Source organism: Lathyrus oleraceus, chromosome 1 (assembly GCF_024323335.1).
Source record: "Lathyrus oleraceus cultivar Zhongwan6 chromosome 1, CAAS_Psat_ZW6_1.0, whole genome shotgun sequence".
In the NCBI taxonomy this organism is placed as follows: Eukaryota; Viridiplantae; Streptophyta; class Magnoliopsida; order Fabales; family Fabaceae; genus Lathyrus; species Lathyrus oleraceus.
Genome location: NC_066579.1, coordinates 181,875,261 through 181,897,510, shown reverse-complemented (window position 1 = coordinate 181,897,510; position 22,250 = coordinate 181,875,261). Strand labels below are relative to the sequence as shown.

The following is a 22,250-nucleotide window of genomic DNA, read 5'->3' as shown; positions in this document are numbered from 1 at the left end:
TGGACTAGCAGGCCGCCACTTTAGGGTTTTCGCTAAAAAGAAGGAATTAAATGTTTGGGATGAGAGCCAAACAACTCTAGGCATGAAATGCGGACTATATCAGGTGTCCTAAAAGGATGTATATGGAATACCAAAGAAGGTGTCTTTCGATGTCAAAGAGATAGATGTGCCACTGGGTGAACGATTCATGATCGAAAGTAGATAGTGAATTGTGAAAGATATGGATGATGCCCTAAGGAGAAGGAGAAATAATTAGGAGTATGCTCGCCAAGGATTCGCATCCTCGTGCCTATGTATTCTCATTATGAAATGAGAAAGTCAGAGCATTCGTAGTTCGGAACTACGAGAATAAAGGGAGAGAGATGTTTGTCTAAGCAATAGGGACTCACAAGACAAACACACAAGGAAGGATTACAGTACTGGAACGCAAGGAGTATTGTATCACTTGCTGGGGAATCGATAGTTCGAGATCAAATCAGAGTAGTAGCTTGGATCCAAGAGAAGGATAGACTCTCAATCGAAGAGTAAAGTGGCGTGTTAGCCGGAAAGAATGAATAGAATGTTTGGGATGAGAGCCAAACAAGGATGATGTTAGTGTTTGGGATGAGAGCCAAACAAGGGTGAAGTAGATGTTTGGGATGAGAGCCAAACAAGGATAATGTTAGTGTTTGGGATGAGAGCGAAACAAGGGTGAAGTAGATGTTTGGGATGAGAGCCAAACAAAGATGAATGAGATGTTTGGGATGAGAGTCAAGCAAGGATGAAGTTAGTGTTTGGGATGAGAGCCAAACAAATATGAATTAGATGTTTGGGATGAGAGCCAAACAAATCTCGATTGAAGAGACGGACTATCCTCAGGACGTCCTAAAAGGATGGACAAGGAGTCCAAGGATAAGTATGATTGATCTCGAAGAGATGGTATAGATTACATGAATGGAGAGTAATCCATGGGATAGAGAAGGTAGATTGATAAATAAGATAGCTCGCGAAGAAACTGGGTTCTCCTGCCTACGTATCCTCATCGTGCAATGAGGAAATCAGAGCTTTCGTAGTTCAGCCTACTAGGGCTGAAAAGAAATTGATTGGAGGAAAGAGAAATAAATGATTGAGATTCAATTGAATATGATGATGAATGAAGTAAGAGAGTGACGTGATAAGAGACTTGACAGTCGATTGATCACACTAAAGTCTATGAATAAGGGCGAACGCTTTGAATATTTGGGGCATACGCCCCATACGCAAAGTCGCTCTAGACAAGGGTAGGAGAGACTCCCTCTCATCATTCCTCATTACTTAAGACTTGAAACGCATGATACTTCTCTTGACTGACAAGTTGCTGGTGAAGAACCTTTGTCGTTGATCCTTGTGTTGATATTGTCTTTGTATGAAGAAGACTTGGTAGTTTAATCGATTTGTATTATACTAAAGTCTATGAATAAGGGTGAACGCTTTGAATATTTGGGGCATACGCCCCATACGCAAAGTCGCTCTAGACAAGGGTAAGAGAGACTCCCTCTCATCATTCCTTATTACTTAAGGCTCGTTTCGTACAACTTGAATCATATTTACCAAGTGTTGACCTTTGATTTATCTTGTATAATCCACTGCTTGATGTGACTGAGGATGCCTTGATTGAAGATCTTGTCTTGATTCCTTGAGCTCCACAGCTTGAAAGAAGAGTCCTACTAAGTGACCAAGGGTCTTTTGGTCACTCAATTAGACTGAGGGATTATACAAGTTCAAAGGATTTAATTAATCAAAATTGCTTTTGATCAATTTAATCGGGGGTTTGGTTTTAGTTTTGAAGGGAACTAATTTTGGATCTAATTGAAGTTAGTAATTGTTAGAGACTAGCCTAAGGGATCATGCAATTTTAATACAAAAAGAACAAAATGAACGTAAAAGGGTAAAATAGTCATTTCCTAAAATATGTCCAAATTCTATGGTCTAAGGTTGATTAAATTCTAATGTTAATCCTAACCTAGTGTTAAAAAGTCATGTAATTCAATCAAGAGTCTAATTAGAATCTAATTCATTTCCTAATTAAAATCCTAATGTGTGAACTAAGCCTAATTACTCTTAAAATGTGAGTTAATCCTAATTAAATTCTAAAAAAGGGAATTAATCCTAATTAAATTCTAAAAAAAGGGGACTAGTCCTAATTGTCTAAATCAACCTAATTAATCTAATATTAGTCTAACTAATCAAATTGTAAAAACAATTAAGAGAAATAATAAAAATGAATTAAAATGGTGAAATGGAGGTGTGAGTGCCAAAGGGGTGGTGCAAACTGCATTCAGGTCATTGGGCTGCGAAATGAGCCCACGTCTAGTTTTTGTACAGCAAGCAAATTCAACATAACTGGGGGTGTAAATTAAAATTCCGACTAATGGGCTGCCCAACGAGCCCATTGCTGGTTTTTGTGCAGGAAACCATAATCCCAAAAAAAGGGGGCGCGCGTAGTAAGAAATGAATTTGGGCTACATCCGAGCCCACTCAAACTTTCAAGCGCTCAGGGGGTGCGCGTTTGAAAATGCGAGGTGAATTAGGAAATAGGCTAATGGGCTTAGTTAAGCCCAATTCAACTTCTTTCCAAAGGTACAGGGAGGTGTATTAGTAATATGCATGGTGTGAAAGGGAAATCAGTGGGCCTAATGGGAATAAGCCCAACCTCACACCTCTATTGACTTGCCTAACTCAACAGAAATCAAAAGGATTCATGCGCACGCTCCTCCCTCATTCTCTCTCACCGTCCGTCCACCGGAACTCACCGCGCCGGCGTCTGTCGCCGACGACGGTGACGGCCTACCCTAAATAACCACCACTATTGGCGGACGCAGTTATGCTAAACACGAACATGGAAACGGTTTTGGGAAATGGTTCTCATATTGGTCGAATCGAGCCTAAACAGTGGAAGAACCCTAGCCTTTCTAAGTCAAATTAAATGGCGTTGGTGATCAATTAGACTCCTACACCAAGGGGCTTCTGTTTCCTATCATGGTTACTACACCTTGGCATGCTCAAAGCAAGAAAAGGATGTGAAATGAAAAATGACATACCGGAGAAGATGATCGGAGAATTCGCCGGTAAGTTTTCTGACCTTGATTCTTCCTTCTTCTTCTTCTTCTGAACTGGATTGATGCAGAGTGAGAGTGAGGTGGTTTAGCTCAATCTAAATTGAAGCTTAAATGTGAAGCTTCAATGGCTTTTAAGAGAGAGAGAGAGAGAGAGAGAGAGAGAGAGAGAGAGAGAGAGAGAGAGAGAGAGAGAGAGAGAGAGAGAGAGAAAGAGAGAGCTTTGGTGAGGGTGAGGGAAGAGATTGCAGAGAGAGTGAATTTTTTGAGCAAAGTGTTCGAGAGACTCAAATGATGATAGTGAAGTTGTTTAAATAGGTAAGAGGTTTGGAACTTTGGTAGGCTTGGAATGAGGTTTGGATTCAGTTGGATTTTGGTTAGGAGTTAGTTAACATTGACTCACTGAGTTGGTTGCAAACTCAGTTAGTTAAACTTGTCTCAGTTAGTTAGGAATGGTTATGTTAGTTGGTGAATGAGCAAGCTTTGTTTTTTTTTGTTGACTGGATAATACAGGTCATAACTTAAGTGGATTTTGTCTAATAGCTTGAGTCATGACCTGCTGCACAAGTTTTCTTTTAAAGCCCATGGTTAATGACTTGAACTAGGGTGAATGTTGTGTCATGGCTTATGGTTATTAGTGACTGGTTAGCATATGTTAGTATCTAAGTGGGATTGCACTCAACCATGGATGATGACCTGTTGTGCAGGTTCCCTCTTAGTGATTAATGAATTGGTTTATGGAATTTGGTTGGTCACCTGTTGAAACTGTTGTAGGTCATGACAATTTAGGTTTAGATTGATGGGTAGCCTAATGTTATGTTGCAATTAGGACTGTTAGCTTTGTTGGTGTAATGAAGTTAGGTGTTAGCTCAAAAGCTGTTATGTGCATGGCTTGATGATTCAATGTTTATGGCTTGCTGATGATTTGCCAAGGCATGTTGTTGCTTGTTGTACATGATGAACATGATTATGGGATGCTTACTGAACTTCCAGTGTTGTTGTTTGATGCAGGTTGCATCACCATTCTAGGCTGTCTCAAGGCAAGGCAATGATATGCAGTAGGTTTGGTATGAGAATGCCATGGTGAGGTCAGGCAAATGCAAGGTGTTATGGCTCTTATGAGGTATTGAACTGGAATATAATTCCATGTATGTCCTGTTGCTTCCTGTTGTGAATTATGGCTCAAGTCTGATTCATTAATGCATAATGGCTTGATATGTGTGTGCATGTCCTGTTTGGCAGCATGTTGCTTCTTGAGGTGTATTGGAATGGCAGATTACTATGCCTTGGTCATGGTTTGCATCATGTAATGTTGTGCACGACCACTTTTTTTGGTTTGTAGTAAGCTTCTGGACAGTTATTTGCATTGCAGGATGGTTTTCTAGCTAGGCAATGTTGATAGTAAGTTAGCATTAGGTCTTGCTTGCTTGTGCTCACAGTAGATTGGTCATTGACACACACACTTATGGATTGTGCATTGGTGATGCTTCTTGTTGGTTTTGTTTTTCTCAGGGAGTTTGGTTCTTTTGCTGTTGCAGGACCATGGTTCCAAATCAACATTAGTGTGCATTATTATGCCTTGCTTGGCACCAAACATGCAACCAATCCTAGCATGTCATGCTCTAAAGTTTAGTATCATGTATTGCCAAGTCTTCCAATAGGTGACTACAGATCAACATTGTTTTGGCTTGGTTTGTCATGAACCCTACTCATAATTTGCAGCAGGATGACACCTGAGTGTTGCTTGTTCCATGGCATAATTTGGATCCTTTACCATTTGGCTCATATGCGGCAACAAAAGGGGTTCTGTAGTGGGATGATTTGTTCATGATGCTTCCTTGTTCATGACTTCCAGTCTGTACATGGAAAGTGGTGGTGTCTAGGAATTAACTCAAGTGCTTGTTATGCTGAAACTGATGCTGCCTCAAGGTGATGCACTCAATATGCTGATGTTTCCTTATGTCTCACTATTGTTTTGTTGCAATAGGGTCACCTTCTATCGATATGATCATGACCTTTTCCAATGCTTTATGTAGGATATGGCTGTAAACTGTTGCATATAGGTTGAGACAGGTTTAGTTTTAAGTCTAATGTCATGCTTCACTCTGTACCAGTCTTGGCCTGTCATATCTCAAAGGGCAGCATTATGTATTGCCAAGGTTTGCACCAGGTGGTCACAACTCAACCATGTTTTGGCTTGGCCTGGCATCATGGATTTGAGATTTGCATTAACCTTTTGTTGTAGGGAAATTCTCTGTGACCTTGACCTTGGGTTTGTTGCCTTTGCAAATCAAAGTTTCACTTGCTTCACCAGTTGACTAGCTTTTGGTCGTGGGCTGGCTTTTCTGCAGGATATGTCATGGTTGCTGCAGCAGGATTATGGAGGTTGCATGTTACAATGGTTTGATGTTCAATATGCTGAACCATTTGGATGCCTGATTGTCATGATGGTATAACAGTACTAGCTGCTTGAGATGGCTATGGCCTGTTTTTTTTTATGGACTGAATACCACTCACTAGCTCAAGATGATACAGGCATATGGTTGCAGCCAATCATGGGATGCTACTGCAGCAGCCAGGGCAGGAACTGATGTGACCATATGATGAGTCCAAGCCTTTCATTATAGTATGAAATTGCATTTGGATTGGGCATTAGATGATGGATTTGTTGATGCTGCAGCGTGCTGTATTAAGACCTAGTTCAGGGCAAACTAAGACCAAGACTTGATGAGCCAACATGTCAAACAATGCTTGGTTTGCATGAGGTAGAAACAAAATTGTTTACTTGGAAATGAAGCAAACAAAAGATAACACAACCAAACATGGAAATTGGATGAAGAATCAAGGCAAAAGGCTAGGTTAGGTTTTGGATGACCAAAAAATGGGGAGGTTGACTTTGGTCAAAGTTGACCAAAGTCAACTAAAGGTCAAAATTCAAATTTCTTTGTATTTTCTTCATAAATGGACATTGAATTAGTGGTTAGGGTGAAGTTTAGGGTATTAGGGTCTTGGGTTGACTTTGGTCAAAGTTGACCAAAAAGTCAACTGTTGACCAAAGTCAACAATTTGGTCAAAATGTCAAATTTTGTATTTTCTTGTACGGAATCATATGTAATGGTTTGAAATGACATGAAATAGATTGAAATGGGTTAATAAATGGTTTGAAGTTGGTTTCCAAATTGTTTTGTTTTATGACTTGGATGTTGGACTTTTGAAAAATAACTTGACTGATAACGTACATGAACAAGGCCATCAAATGAGACCATAAGGTTAGGGTCTTGACATAGTGTCCATGAACCAATGGCATGACCAGTAAGTGGCTTGGAACACAGGGGGTTTGACTTGCTCAGATGACCAGGATCAAATATGTGTCCACAACCAAATGAATAACACCATTGACTTTGACTAAGACCAATGCTCCAAGAAAGGTTAGGTCAAGCAAATTGACAATGAATACACAATCAAGCCACCAAGTTCATCTGATTACCATCTCCTGATTAGGGCTTTGGAGACCAAGATGAGGCATAGGGAAGCTCCAAGAGATCATGCCTTGAGAAATTAGGGTTTTGAAGGCCCTAGGTTGTTTGGTCACAACTTTGTTGAAATCAAACCCTCACCACCATCATTAGGGTTTCGCATCCCCCATGCTGATGATGTGATCAAACCATGCCTTTGGACTTTGATACCTGTGTGAGCCCTAACTTCATGGGCCCAAGTCTTTTGAATCCATGAGGAATGATGCATGTGGATGAGTTATGGATGTATGCAAGTCATCTCCTAATCAGGTGATTAGATACATAGGTGAGAAAGGGGAGGGCAAATTTAGGGGTACAACAGCTACCCCTATTTAATCTTCTTGGACCTGAATGCAGGAATTGCGGAAGCTTTTCAGGTATTTAAGGTAGAAGAGGATTAAATACCTACGTGCCCTAAATTTTCTGAAACAGGTGGTTGAAGTCTTATTACCGGTGCGGGGAAGATACTTCATGTAGTGCATGATGTATGCTTATTTTTTATGATGCATGTTTTTTCTTGTTTGCCATAGGTAGAGGTGAATCTTTATTGTGATGGGAACTCCGAATCGTCATCGAGAATTAGAATATGATTGCCGAGGAGTTTCCATTGGTGCCAACGCTGCCATCTCAGAATCCCCTGCCCGTTATGGAACACTGGAAGGCTGGAGTCCCCATGGTGCCCCAGTCAATTGAATGTCACAGGCATCCAAGTAACATTATTGTTGAGTCACCAATCACCTATCAGGTTCATCAAATTTCAACGGTAATGCAAATTGTTTCTCTTTTAATGGAGCTTTTTTATTATTCCCTGGAATTTTAAAGCATTATGTGATTAACACAAGTCAGTTATTTTGCATACAAAACATAGAACAACACATTGGATAGAATAAACTGAATTTTATTGATATGGAATTTGTACATATGTTGAGTACAAGGATGAAAACGCCCTTAATGAGGACGTTGCAAAAATTGAAAAATAATTGAAATGGCAATGGGAAATATTTTTGTATGATTTTCTCCATTGATTACAACATTGGCCTTAATCTACCATATAATCTGAATCCCAAGGCCTTGCTTCGGATGACGATGACTGGATCGGTCTTTGACCCCCTGATATCTAGCTTGTAGCGTGTAGACTCAAGAATCATAGTCAATGCCTTTATCCCTAACTTTTTCCTGGATCTTTCAATTCTTTTTGTCCACCGGGATGCTCCTTTTTGCCTAAGCCGCCCTTTCGGGTTTTCGAATTAGCAAGCTTCGTATGTGTTCCCAAACTTTTGCATGGACAAATCATTTTTTGGTCCATCGGGATAACCATTTTTGCCTAGATTCACCTTGTGAAGGTTAACCTAACGGACTTTTCATCATTTCTTTTTAGGCATAATATTTTTTGACTATGTCTGCATTCACTGGAGAGGGAAAATCTTCCCCATCCATTTTTGTGAGGATTAGAGACCCACCTGAGAAGGCCTTTTTGACTACGAAGGGTCCCTCATAGTTGGGAGTCCATTTGCCTCGCGGATCTGAGTGAATGGCAGAATATCTCTTGAGCACGAGGTCTCCAACGTGGTATGCCCGAGGAAGAACCTTCTTATCAAAAGCTTGTTTGAGACGTCTTTGGTATAACTGACCACGACATACGGCCGTCAAACGCTTCTCTTCAATTAGATTCAGTTGGTCATACCGAGATTGAACCATTCAGCTTCATCAAGATCTGCTTCCATGATGACCCTGAGTGAAGGAATCTCAACTTCGATTGGTAGGACGGCCTCCATCCCATAAACTAGAGAGTACGGGGTTGCCCCAGTGGATGTGCGGACTGAAGTTTTGTAACCATGCAAAGCGAAGGGTAACATCTCATGCCAGTCCTTGTATGTCTTGACCATCTTCTGGACGATCCTCTTGATATTCTTGTTAGCTGCTTCTACGGTGCCATTCATCTTGGGTCGATATGGTGAAGAGTTGTGGTGCTCGATCTTAAATTCTTCACACAACTCCCTCATCACAGTGTTGTTGAGGTTACTGGCGTTGTCAGTGATGATCTTTCTAGGTGTCCCATAGCGGCAGATTATCTCTTTCTTGATAAACTTGTCGAGTGACATTGGCATATGAAGCAGCCTCGACCCATTTCGTGAAGTAATCAATAGCAACTAGCATGAATCGATGTCCATTGGAAGCTTTGGGTTCTATCATCCCAATCATATCGATGCCCACATAGAAAAGGGCCATGGAGAGGTTAGAACATTCAACGGAGTTGGTGGTACAAAGATCTTATCACCATATATCTGGCACTTATGGCATCTTTTCACGAAGTTGTAGCAATCAACCTCCATTGTCGTCCAATAATAACCAGCCTGGAGAATCTTCTTAGCTATACCAGGACCCTTCGCATGTACACCCTCGCAGCCTTCGTGTATGGACCTTATAATTGTACTAGCTTTGTGTCTATCCACACATCTGAGCAGTATGAAATCATAATTCCTCCTGTATAGTACATCATTGTTTAGGAAGAACTTAGAAGAGAGTCTTCTCAGAGCTTTCTTATCGGTAATGGATATACCCTCGGAATATTGTTATTTCTTCATAAATGTCTTTATGTCGTAGAACCAAGGCTTATTGTAAGGATCAACCTCAATTGCTAGACAATGTGCTGGTTCAGCTAAGTGGTCAATTTGGATGGATGGTGCTTCATTCTTCCATTTGACTTTGAACATAGATGCCAGTGTAGCCAGAGCGTATGCTAACTGATTTTCTTCCCTAGAAATATGATGAAAGGAGATTTCATCAAAATAGGGTATCAGTTTTCTGATGTGCTCTTTGTAGGGTATCAACTTGATATCCCGAGTCTCCCAATCGCCTTTCACCTGACTGATTACCAGAGCTGAATCACCAAATACCTCGAGGATTTTGATTCTCAAGTCGATTGCCGCCTCTAAACCGTAGATACATGCTTCATATTCTGCCATGTTGTTGGTGCAGTCAAAACATAATCTAGCGGTGAAGGGGATGTGAAAACCAGTTGGAGAAGTGATAACAACACCTATACCATGACCTCGGGCATTGGAAGCACCATCGAACACGAGCGTCCATCGTGATCCTGGTTCGGGGCCTTCCTCAGGGCTTACCTCGAAGCATGGCATAGTAAAATCTCAGATAAACATGATGTCCTCATCTGGAAAGTCAAACTTTAACGGTTGGTAGCCTTCAACAGGCAGGTGGGCTAGATAGTCAGACAAAATACTCCCTTTTATTGCTTTCTGAGTCACGTACTGTATGTCATACTCGGTTAGCAGCATTTGCCACCGGGCAATTCTACCAATAACAGCAGGCTTTTCAAATATATACTTTATCGGATCCATCTTGGATATCAATAAAGTAGTATGGCAAATCATATATTGTCTTAGGCGTCGAGCAGCCCAAGTCAAGGCACAATAAGTCTTCTCTAAAAGTGAGTATCGGGTCTCACATTCAGTGAATTTCTTGCTGAGATAGTATATAGCATGTTCTTTCTTGCTTGTGCCGTCATGTTGACCCAAAATGCAACCCATAGATTCATCCAATACTATCAGATACATAATGAGCGGCCTACCCGAAACTGGTGGTACCAAGATTGGTGGTTCTTGCAAGTACTTTTTTATTTTATCGAATGCCCCTTGGCAATCGTCGTTCCATACAATCGATTGGTTCTTTCTCAACAATTTGAAAATCGATTCGCAAGTAGCTGTCAGGTGAGATATGAATCTGGAGATGTAATTAAGTCGTCCAAGGAAGCCTTAGACTTCTTTTTTTGTTCGGGGATCTGACATATCTTGGATGGCTCGAACTTTATCGGGATCAACCTCAATACCCTTCTGACTGACTATGAAACCCAGGAGTTTACCTTATCGAACTCCAAAAGTACATTTAGCCGGATTCAGACGCAGTTTAAACTATCGGAGTCTGACAAACAACTTCCTCATATTTACTAAGTGATCTTCCTCAGTTTTGGATTTGGCAATCATGTCGTTCACATAAACCTCGATCTCTTCATGAATCATGTCATGAAAGAGTGTTACCATGGCGCGTTGATATGTTGCCCTTGCATTCTTCAAGCTGAATGGCATGACTTTGTAGCAGTAAGTTCCCCAAGGTGTGATAAAGGTTGTCTTCTCCATATCGTCTGGTGACATCTTTATCTTGAGCGCCATATCGGGCCTGGTCCTTCTGAGCTTCTGCTTGACCGGAGGACATTCGAGCTTGAGCGGTAGATGATGTTCAACAATGCTGGTGTCTAACCCTGGCATATCTTGATACGACCAAGCGAAGACGTCCACATATTCACGCAACAGATCTACCAACTCTGAGTGTACATGCTTGGCAAGAGATGCCCCAACTTTTACCTCCTTTTTATCAGTTTCAGAACCCAAGTTAATGACATACACTGGTTCTTTATATGGCTGAATCTCTTTCTCTTCGTGCTCAAGAAGTCGTGCTAGTTCAGCTGGTAATTCGCAATCTTCCTCACTGTCGTCTTCAGCTTGGTTGATTGGAAGTCCAGATTCACAGTTGATTTTAGCCATGTTATAATCAGTGATTTTATTTGCTCTGCATATGATGAGCTTATTTTAGTATGCTTTTTTTTTTTGAGAAAAAGTGAAAAAAGAAAAAGAAATCTTTTGCCATTTCGTTGTTTTTAGTGAAAATGAAAAATAACTGAAAGAAAAGGAACACGAGTTTTGCATGCAAAAAGTACTTTTATTTATTCACATAATACTTTTAAACATGGGGGCCCTTGCAAGCTATCCTCTCGTCTCGGGCAGGGACGAGGGACGGAGAAAACTAAATGCATTACGTTTTTTCCGAGTACACCATAGGTATCACGGTGGTCGTCCAATTGGGAAGCTTGAATCCTGAAGGACATCTACGAACGTGGCTGGGTGCCCCTGGCTTGTTACCACTGGACTCTCCGATGACTGCTACAGTATGCTCATTCCGATAGCCGGCGCTGCTGAATTTGACCGAGTTGAATTGCTTTTTCTTCGGATTCACCTTGCGTGTTGTCGGGCGATAACCGATACCAAACCTGTCGCGTTTTTCTGATACATTGACGACCTTGCCCCAACCGGGAAGCGGGCATTTCTCCAATGTCTTCTTGGCACTCTTCGCTGAGGATAGGATGGTAGTGGATGATTGATTGTTGTTGGCAGATGTGGAACTGACATCTTCAAATTCTAGATAGTGAAGCGGAACCTCGACGATCCCCTCATCTGTTTCAACATACCTGAAGGAGGAGAGTTCACTGACCAACAAATCTTCTCCCCCACACACAATTACCAGTTTGTCATCTATCAAGTACTTCAACTTCTGATGCAAAGTAGAAGTGACTGCCCCAGCGACATGAATCCATGGTCGGCCCAACAAACAATTGTAGGCTGGGTTGATGTCCATGACTTGGAAAGTGATATCGAACTGGTGTGGTCCAACACATATAGGAAAATCGACCTCCCCAATTACCTGCCTTCGGGAACCGTCGAAAGCTCTAACAATCAATGCACTGGTTCTCATTTCAGGCCCCTTGAATTGTAGCTGGCTTAATGTAGATTTTGGCAGTACATTAAGCGAGGATCCAGTATCAACAAGGACTCGTGATAAGAGAGAGTCAGTACATGTGATCGAAATATGTAGTGCTTTGTTGTGGGCATTTCCCTCAGGAGGTAACTCTGCTTCATTAAATCCCAGATACCTACTGGCAGTGATGTTGGCAACCACGTCGTCAAATTGGTCGACCTTGATATCTTGCATCACGTGAGCGGTATTTAGAACTTTCAACAATGCATTGCGATGAGCCTCAGAACTCAATAGCAAAGACAAAATTGATATTTTGGAAGGCGTTTGGTTCAACTGTTTAACAATCTTGAAGTCACTCTTTCTGATCAGTTAGAGGAATTCCTGACTTTCCTCAAAGGTGATACTCTTCTTGTGATCATCAAACTGTTCTTTTTCAATCATCGGCCCTTTACCCTTGGATACTTCGACATTTGTAGCTATATCATTATCAATAACTCTCGTCAATACCGGAGCAGTCGTCACGGTCGGAGTGGTGAGTACAGTTGCCCCTGCCTGCGAAGTCGATGTAAGAGTTGCCTTCTCTTTAGGCGAGACAGATGTGGGTGCTGGAGGAACCCTAGGAGTGTATTTAGGAGCGAATACACGGCCACTTCGAGTCATGCCTCCCGCTCCAGCGATGTTGACGATCTCTGTATCAAGAATGCGGATTTCTTTCCCTCCCAAATACGATGTGGTCTCATAATTCCAAGGCACTGCCTTGGTATTCTGATATGGAAACAGAGTTGGAACCTGGAAATGAATCGGCTGAATCCTCTTGGGAGGAGCTTCAACCTTCTTCTTCCTGTATACAATTGTTATTGGTTCAATTGCCGCTACCTCTTCTACTGCTTGAGCTCTAGAGAACTGTATTAACCCTTGGTCCATTAGTGCCTGCACGCACCCTTTCAACTGCTCGCAAATATCGGGATCGAACTCGCATACTGTACAATCTTCATGCATCTCTTCTAAAAACCCAAAATGTTCAAGCTTTTCTAACACAACGGACATCGAAGTCTTTACCTCTTCAACTTTCAGTACGACTTCGGAATTTACCTCTTCAATCACGGCGTTGACTGACGCGCCACTATGATTCGGCAAAGGATTTGTCTTTACATTCGGTTTTTCTTCGGAGAAGGTCAGGATGTTCTGGTTTATCAAGTCTTGAATCTTGCATTTAAGTGCCCAACAATTTTCTGTAGAGTGCCCTATGAATCCGGCATGATATGTGCACGAAGCATTAGGATCGTAGTTGGCGCGAAATTGAGGAGTAGCCACGGGCAATTCCTTTGGTATGATCGCCCCTACATGAACCAGATAGGGGACTAATTCTGACTACGACACCAGAATTTTGTCAAATTGAGGTCGGTTCCCAAAATTGTTCCCTCGGTTTTGTGCTCGATTATACTGTTGGTTTGGATTTCTCTAAGTGGGTGTTGATTGTCGATTGTCTTTTTGCGGTTGATACTGGAAAGGTGGTTGTTGGTACTGAGCTGCATCAACGTACTGGTACGGGTAATACGACATAGGGGCTGTCGGAACTCGATATCGGGGGCAAGCCCTCGCCGTCACATCATTTGCTTCCCCCTCCTTCTTCTTTGAGAAGCCCCCATGCGGTATCTTGTTGACTGTCTGCGGCGCGATCGTGTCTGTTATCTTTCCTGATTTCAGCCCACTCTCAACATGTTCCCCAATAGTAACCATATCGACGAAGTTTTTTGATGAACTGCCAATCATCTTTTCAAAATACAGCCCTTGCAGCGTACCTATGAAGATGTCAACGAACTCATTGTCAGATAGTGCTGGTCGAACCCTAGACGCCATTTCAGGCCAACATTGAGCATACTCCTTGAAGGTTTCATTAGATCTTTGCGACTAGTTCTGTAGTTGAAGCCTTGTTGGAGCCATGTCAAGGTTGTACTTGTATTGTTTCAAAAATGCCTCGGAGAGGTCCCTCCATGATCGGATCTTCGAGCGCTCCAAACTCATATACCAATCCAAGGAAGCATTAGTCAGGCTATATTGGAAGCAATGAATCAGGAGGTTGTCTTTATCAATGTGCGAAGCCATCTTCCTGCAGTACATAGTGAGATGACTGCGGGGACAGCTAAGGCCTTTGTACTTAGGGAGATCGGGCACCTTGAACTTTTGGGGCAACACCACGTTCGGGACCAAGCAGAGGTCTCGAGCGTCTATGCCAAAAGAAGAGAAGCCCTCAATGGCCCTTATTCTATCGTCCAAGAGCTAGTAATCCGCCGGTTTGGCCGGATCAACAACGGGAGGAGCGACCTAACTGACCGGTCGAGAGGCTTCAGGAGCGATTGGTGCGGGCATGCTCGGGTTGAACCACATTGGCGGGTAGGAGAAACCTGGTGGCACGGTCTGAGCGGCAGTGGCAGGTTGAAAATATTGCATCCCAGGTTGAGCATTGGGGGCTTGAGGTGCCCCTGCCTGCATATACTGGGATGTAGGATTCATCATCATGGGCACAGAGCCCGCCCTTGGGTAACCAAAAGGGACGGTCGGGATCTGACTGATGCTCGCAGCTTAAGCAGCCTGACTGGGCAGTTGAAAATAGAGGCGCGGGCCTCGGTAGTCTTCTTCGTTGTTATGGAGGTCGTCAAGGACTTGACCCTGGTTGTCATCCGGGTCAGCAGCAATGACCGGGGTAGTTTGGAGAGCGGGGAGAACCCAAGGGAAACCAGAGTTTCCAGCAGCAGCAGCAAGAGTCGAGTGAGGGAAGAAAGCTCCCCACTAGCGAGGCTAGCAACAAGGTGTGGGGGCATTCCCCACGGGTAGGCAGCAGCAAGCCTAGCAGGATCTGTGGTGACCACCTGGCGGTTCCCAGAGTTAGGCACCACAGTTTCCGCCAGAGGGTCGATGGTAGTACCAGCAGTGGTATCAGGGATGGTCACCCCAGCAGCACGGGTAACGTTGGTAGCAACAAAGGTAGGGTTCCTCTGAGATTGGAAGAGCTCAAGGATGGTCTCCATGTTGCCCCTGAACAAGTTCATCTCTCCTTGCACCTGGGCAAGGGATTCACGGACAACAGCGTTGTCGGCTTCGTATTCGGCCATGATCTTAGATTTGCTGGAACAGGTGTAGTATGGATGATGAGTCGTTGTTGCTGCAGTAAAACGACGAGTGTAAGCATTTTGTTTTTTGACAGCTTTATGCTATGAATGTAATATATACATGTTTAACAAGTAGAAAAAAATATTATTTCTAGGGTGCCAGTGTGCTAGTGCGCATACATAGTCATACAGTGAACAGGGATAAGACAACAAAAGTATTTCAACAAAACCTCTTTTATTTACTTGAAAGCCAAACAGTACAAATTTTTACAACTCAAGGTCATTTTGATGCACTAGCATGGACATCAGACTTGACCCTTTCCATAACAACCCTACATACAGAAACAAAATGAAAAACAGTCTTCGGGGTGTTATGAGGAAATATGTCAGCATAGGCCTTCTTCAATAACCCAGGAAGGTCCTCGAGTGATTGGCTAGCAAATTCGGCCAAGCGGGCATGTCTATCGGTCCAATACTGGGCATCTCTGACGAGGTTATGTATAAAGGAAAGACTTGGTCCATTCAAGATGTCTTGCACAAATTCTTCTTTATGGTCCAAGAGTACTTGCAAGTGACGACTCTGAATCTCCCATTGGGTAGCTTCCTCTTGCAGTTGTTTCCTTTCCTCCAAGTTTCGGTGGGCCTGGCGATTCAAGGATCGTATCTCTTCAAACCTTTTGTCGATGTCACTTTGGAGTTGTGTGAGGGTTGTTTCTAGCTTCTTGGCGCAGTCTTGCTCGTCCTTCAACTCCTTCAGTGATTTCTCCAATAGGTCTTGTAGAGATTTGATTTGACCTTGGTAGTCAATCTCTTGCTTGCAGGCTCGATATTGGGCTCCAGCCAACTCTTTCTTCTTGTTCGCAATGGTCTCAAAAGACCCTTTCAGAGCATCTTCCACCTTTCTCCTTTTGTTTTGCTCAATCTGGATATCAGTATCTACCTTGTTGAACCTTTCCCTCTTCTGACTGAGGCTGGCCTTCAGGGTGTTCTTTTCGAAGGTTACTTTTATCAGGCTGGAACGGAGACCGACATTCTCTTTTTCCAACTTCTTGATTATTTCCTTGAGGCGATCCACTTCAGAAGTGACGTCGGTAGGTGGCTTGGGGGTTTTGATACACATGGAAGGTTCCCACGGGTACGGCAGTTTGATCATCTTGGCCCTTGACTTCACCCAATCAGCATAGGAGGTAGTCACAGTACACAGTTGCTTGCCTAGATCTTTCTTTCCCACTCGCTGTATTTTGCCCCATGCTCTACGCACTTTCTTCATCAGCTCTGGACTCTCAACCCCTTTGGCTAACAACAACTCTTCCAACAAATGGTCTTCGGGTGTCTCTTTGAGCGAATACCCCAACTGTCGTAATGAGAGGACATGATTATATTTTATCACACCCCCTTTTGTGTTGACAAGAGGGACGTTTGGGAACTCCCCACATCGGAATATCAACTCCACTCTCAAGTAATCAAGACTAAACCAGACGACGTCCTCAGCATCTAATGACATCAACCTTTGTGACCATTTCAGATCACCCACATTATCAACAAACGGCCCTTTCTTCGGGAGATGGGACACAATCCATTTCTGAAGCAAAGGAATACAGCAATTGATGGTTCCCCCTTTCTTCATATTTCTTCAATGGAAGGAGAAGAATACATCAGCTAGTAAGGTGGGAACCGGGTTCTAGGAGATGAATATGGTGATAGCGGTCTTGTCAACGAAACCTTCAACATTCGGGAATAACACCAATCCATAGATGATTAATGCAAAGCTGGCGTAAAATGCGTCCCAGCTTCCACTGTTGGCAAATATCGTGGCGTTCTCGAATAAGAATTTGGACGGTAGGCCCTGCGTGTTACCCTTGACTCGGAGAGTGGCCTCGACTAGATCCTTCTTCATGTACAAGGCCTGAGCTATATCTGCAGAATCTGGGAAGTCTTCATCAATCATGTAGGGTGCTTGGTTCTTAACTGGTAACTGTAGTAGATGAGCAAACTCCTCTAGTGTGGGAGCTATAAGAAAGTCCTGGAACATGAAGCAGTGTAAGGTGGGGTCATAGAACTGTGCGAAAGTGAACATCAACCCTGAGTCTTCCTTGGTGTTTAAAACCCCCCAACAGATTGCCATAGGCTTGCTTGAAGGCTACTCGGTAGTCTTCGGTAAGGCACTCACTGAGCTTCCTCAACTCATCAACCTTGGAGTCTCTCAATTTGTACTGATAGGTTTTTCTTCGGTCGGTCTTATCCATAGATGTACTGACACTAGCAACTGGCACATTAGGTCCCTGAAAAATGCAAATGTAACATGTAATGGTTAATGCAATGATGTAATGATGTTATGTGATGCAATGATGGCAGGATGCCACATAATCAGAATTCTGGCATTCATTGGATAAACTGCATAATCTGTTTGTTGCAGGTTCAAAAGTTCAACGTATACACAAGAACACGAGTATGAAGAGTCTTGGTTTCCTGCAAGAAAGACCCATATCCCCTCACAGGTGTGTACTATCCTCAAAGGCTGGTCTCAAAAGGTCCCTAGAGTCAACGACCCAATTTGAGATACCATTGTCTTGGACGAATGACTCGTCGGAGAATGATGCTCCCAAAATGATATACTCTAGGTGTGACGTCTCGTGTCAACCATAATCGCGGAATAACTCCATGGAGGTCAAACACGACTCTAGTTGCGTTACTATCCTGTGTGTATACTCAAGCTCGGGTATAGAGCTTCTCTCTCATGTATCAACAGCCTAACCCAAACAACAGCACATACAAATATCCATGATGCCAGAATGCATTAATAAAATAAATAGCAAATAAAATAAAGCGAGTAAGGTATAAAGATGAACACCTAGAAACTAGCGAGAAAACAACCTAAACTAGGCTCGACTCCTTTTAGCGACTAGGAAATACTCCCAATAATGAAGTCTCCCTAGTAGAGTCGCCAGCTGAAGCTAGCAAAAATATACCTGAACGTATCGTACGCTCGAACATACAACAGAGTCGCCATCGAACTTTATTTATCCCCAGAGGGAAGGGAAAACATCGATAAAACCCAGGGGAAAGAGATATACTGGGTAAGGAAGTCGGTTATGCAAGGGGAAGGTATTAACACCCCAAACATCCATGGTACTCCATGGGAACCGTTTTGATTGTTCTCGCTCGGATAGGTGTTAACTAAAGATTACTTGCAAAAAAAATAAGGGGAAAGGAAGAAATAGATAAAGTGCTCGGTGAGGATTGGGGCCCTCATGCCTACGTATCCTCATTGTGCAATGAGGAATTCGGAGCTTCGTAGTTTAAGGAACTAGAGGCAGAAGGTGGAAAGAAAGTGTGATAGAGAGTATGGTTTGAACCAAAGAATTATGTTGTTTGAACTCCAACAAGGGTGAAAATGTGAACCCAAGAGTAAAACCGGTGTGAACCAATAAGTGAGGGCGTATAGCACTTGTATCACTGTATTGGAATAACTGAAAAGAAAGGGTTGCCTAAGTACGGCTGCAAAGTAAGTAAGGAGATGTTTGTCTAAGCTACAGGGACTCACAAGACGAACAAATCGGATCTTGGTTCACAAAAAGGGGTATAAGATGGAGCACAAATGTATAATGTATTTGGCTCAAAGAATATGTATATCACATGGAGTGAGAGAAGGTAGAGTATGAATGTATCGTGGAAATGAATGGAGTGAAGTGACCAAAGTCACATAATAGAGTATCTGGTGATGAGTGATTGAAGAAGTATTGTTTGAAATCTAAAGGTGAAAGTGTATTGGAATCCATAAGAGAAAGGGGATTTCTATCATAGAGGGAAACAATGTTAACCAATATGTGGACTAGCAGGCCGCCACTATAGGGTTTTAGCTAAAAAATAAGGAATTAAATGTTTGGGATGAGATCCAAACAACTCTAGGCATGAAATGCGGACTATATCAGGTGTCCTAAAAGGATGTATATGGAATACATAAAGAAGGTGTCTTTCGATGTCAAAGAGACAGATATGCCACTGGGTGAACGATTCATGATCGAAAGTAGATAGTGAATTGTGAAAGATATGGATGATTGATAACGTGAAAATGCATCGTATATTTGCCTTGATTTACACTCAAAGATCATACCACTTTCGTTTATATTCCGATTATTCCGCAAGTATTCGAGTTATTTTTGCAGGTATTTCAATCTCCAAGCATAAATTAGTAAAATGTAGAAAAGGAAGAAAAAGAAGAAGAAAAGGAAGAGAAAGCAGCAGAAAAACAACAAACAGCAGAACACAAAAACTGTTGACGTGATGACCGTCACAAGGCGTATGACGACCGGCACGCCCAGCCTGTGACGATCGTCACAGGCCCATGACGAACGTCAAATGGCCAGAATTAACGCCTTGAAGCAGTCAACAGAAGCAACCAAAACGTGCCTAAATTCTCTCAACAGAACCACTTCCCCGTGGATTCCTCACTCAACCGAGTCATCCTTGTTTTTCTCAACTGCCAAGACCTACCAGGAATATAAAAAGGACGGAGGTTGGAAAAAAAGGGGACGCTTAATTTCTCTCTCTGCAATTTATTTTCTACATCATTCTTAGCTTTCTAGTATTATTTTCATTCAGCAAACCTTTTTCCTTTACCGCAATTCAGTTACCATTCCGTTTACAGTTTCCGTTTTCCCTTTTCCTTTCTATTTTTCAGTTAGCGAAAGTAGTAGTTTCCTACACTGGGGAACTACTACACTTTATTTAATTTAGTTTAAGCAATTGTATTGAAGTAGTAGAATCCTACCGACTTGTGGAGGACTGCTCAAGTACTTCAAGATTCGACGTACTCTATTTATCCAATTGCCAGGTTTTTATTCAATTATTATTATTATTGCTCTGTTATTGTTATAATTATATTTGCTGCACTGTTAATTTGTTTATGCTCGTCTGTGTTTGCGCTATTTAACATGTCCGGCTAAATTACCGGTATCGGTATGTAACAATTTAATTAGACGGGATTTAATAATAATCGGTGAAAGACTCCTTTTCTCAAATAATATTTTCGGTTGTGGTTTTTAATTTAAATTTAATTAACTTTGTCACAAAAGTGAGAAGCTATTTAATACGATTTTTCCACGAGAGTGGGAAATTAACTAAGGTGAGAACCAACAATCGCGAGAGCGTGGGGCTTGAACTGGATAGTAAAAACTAGGCATTGATTTTAAAAACAGCGAGAGCACTTTAAAAGCAATTAGAACTTATCTATTTTCAAAAAGTATTTTTAACTTCAAATGGGACAGCGAGAGCGTACATTCTAACTTAAAGGTATAGGCCGAATCAACAATCACAAGAGTGTGAGATAAAGCCTTTTAAATAAGTATTTCCTACTGAAAGATATTTGGTATTTAAATTATACACCGGTGACTTATCGAATCCCTGAAGATTAATGCGTTGCATACTGATATCCTCCTATTAATTCTTTCTTAAAACTCAACTTCCCTTAGATTTAATTTTCTTCAACCAATCTTCTAAAAATCATTCCCTTAGCTAAACATAGTAACGTCGATAACATTAGTTTGACCATCGGTCCCTGTGGGTTCGATATCTTTTAAAACTAAAACGACTGGACTGTGCACTTGCAGTCAAGTACCCGATTGACTATATTCTATATACAGTCACGAGACGTATCAAGTTTTTGGCGCCGTTGTCGGGGACCTGATTTAGTCAAATAGTGTGATTCTTTTGTTGCACGGTATAGACTAAAGTAAAAATAAAAACTAATCTTCTTTCCCTTATTTCCCCCGATTGTATGCCAAGTACTCGCTCACAAGGCGATAACTTAGCACCCCCAATTGCTGAATTAGAGCGTTTCTTATATATAAGACGCCGAATACTAGAGTACCAACAAAGGTACGATATTCCCGATATCTTCTTTCCTACTTCTAAACCAGAAGAAAAGCCAACCATGGCTGAAGAAGGACCACATAATCGTCCTCTTAAATTCTACGCTACCCCGTCCCAACAAGAACCTCACAGCAGCATTGCTGCCCCCGCTATCAATCAAAACGATTTCGAGCTGAAACCCTCATTATTATCAGCCGTCCAACAACATCAATTTGCTGGAAATCCTACGGACGACCCTAATGAACACCTGACCAAGTTTGTGCAGTACGCAGACACTGTGAAGGCGAATGGTGTATCTCAAGATGCGATAAGACTGCGCCTTTTTCCTTTCTCACTAAGAGACAGAGCTTGGGCTTGGTTACAATCCTTGCCATCCAACTCAGTTACAACATGGGAAGAACTGAAGAACGTTTTCTTATCCCGATATTTTCCGCCGAGCAAAACTGCTATGCTGAGAGCTCAAATCAACGGATTTCGATAAAAAGATGTAGAATCTCTCTACGACGCGTGGGAGAGATACAAAGACATGATGAGGATATGTCCACATCACAGTCTCGAAGACTGGGTGATCATTCACACATTTTACAATGGGCTTCTGTATAACACAAGACTGACAGTAGACGCTGCCGCAGGCGGTGCACTTATGGACAAGCCATACAATGAAGCCTATCAACTTATTGAAAACATGGCCCAAAACCATTGCCAATGGGGAGGTGAAAGAACTCCAGTAGAAAAGTCCCAAACAAAGAGTGGAATATACGAAATCAGTAGCCTTGACCATGTCCATGCCAAGGTAGATGCCCTTGTTCAAAAGTTAGACAACTTGACCATACCACCCGCAGCCACCGTGGCTGCCGTAACTCCAAACTGTGAGTTATGTGGAAACCCTGGACACACTGCACCAGAGTGTCAGATATTAGCAGGAGTCCCAACCGATCAAGTGAACTACGCACAAGGAAATCCTTATTCAAATACCTACAACCCAGGCTGGAAGAACCATCCTAATTTTTCGTATAAGAATAACAACGCCCTGTATTCACCTGGCCAAGCACCAGCTGTTCCGCCTGGATATCAAAAGCCAGCCAATAATGCTCCTAACATGCCTAGGAAGTCAAACCTAGAACTAATGATGG

At 42.3% G+C, this 22,250-nt stretch overlaps 1 protein-coding gene and 1 non-coding gene across 2 annotated transcripts; both read right to left on the bottom strand.

Moving 5' to 3' along the window:
- Nucleotides 1-9,162: 9,162 nt before the first annotated feature.
- On the bottom strand, nt 9,163-11,148 carry LOC127098317 (uncharacterized). The gene is made up of 2 exons (XM_051036878.1): nt 10,969-11,148; nt 9,163-9,714 (listed from the first exon to the last, which is right to left on the bottom strand). Exons 1-2 carry the CDS (start codon nt 11,146-11,148, stop codon nt 9,163-9,165), a joined length of 732 nt encoding a protein of 243 aa, XP_050892835.1.
- A 10,417-nt stretch (nt 11,149-21,565) lies between these two features.
- On the bottom strand, nt 21,566-21,672 carry LOC127116519 (small nucleolar RNA R71). The gene has a single exon (XR_007801349.1). It is a non-coding gene; the product is annotated as a small nucleolar RNA R71 (small nucleolar RNA).
- Between the last annotated feature and the right edge of the window lie 578 nt (nt 21,673-22,250).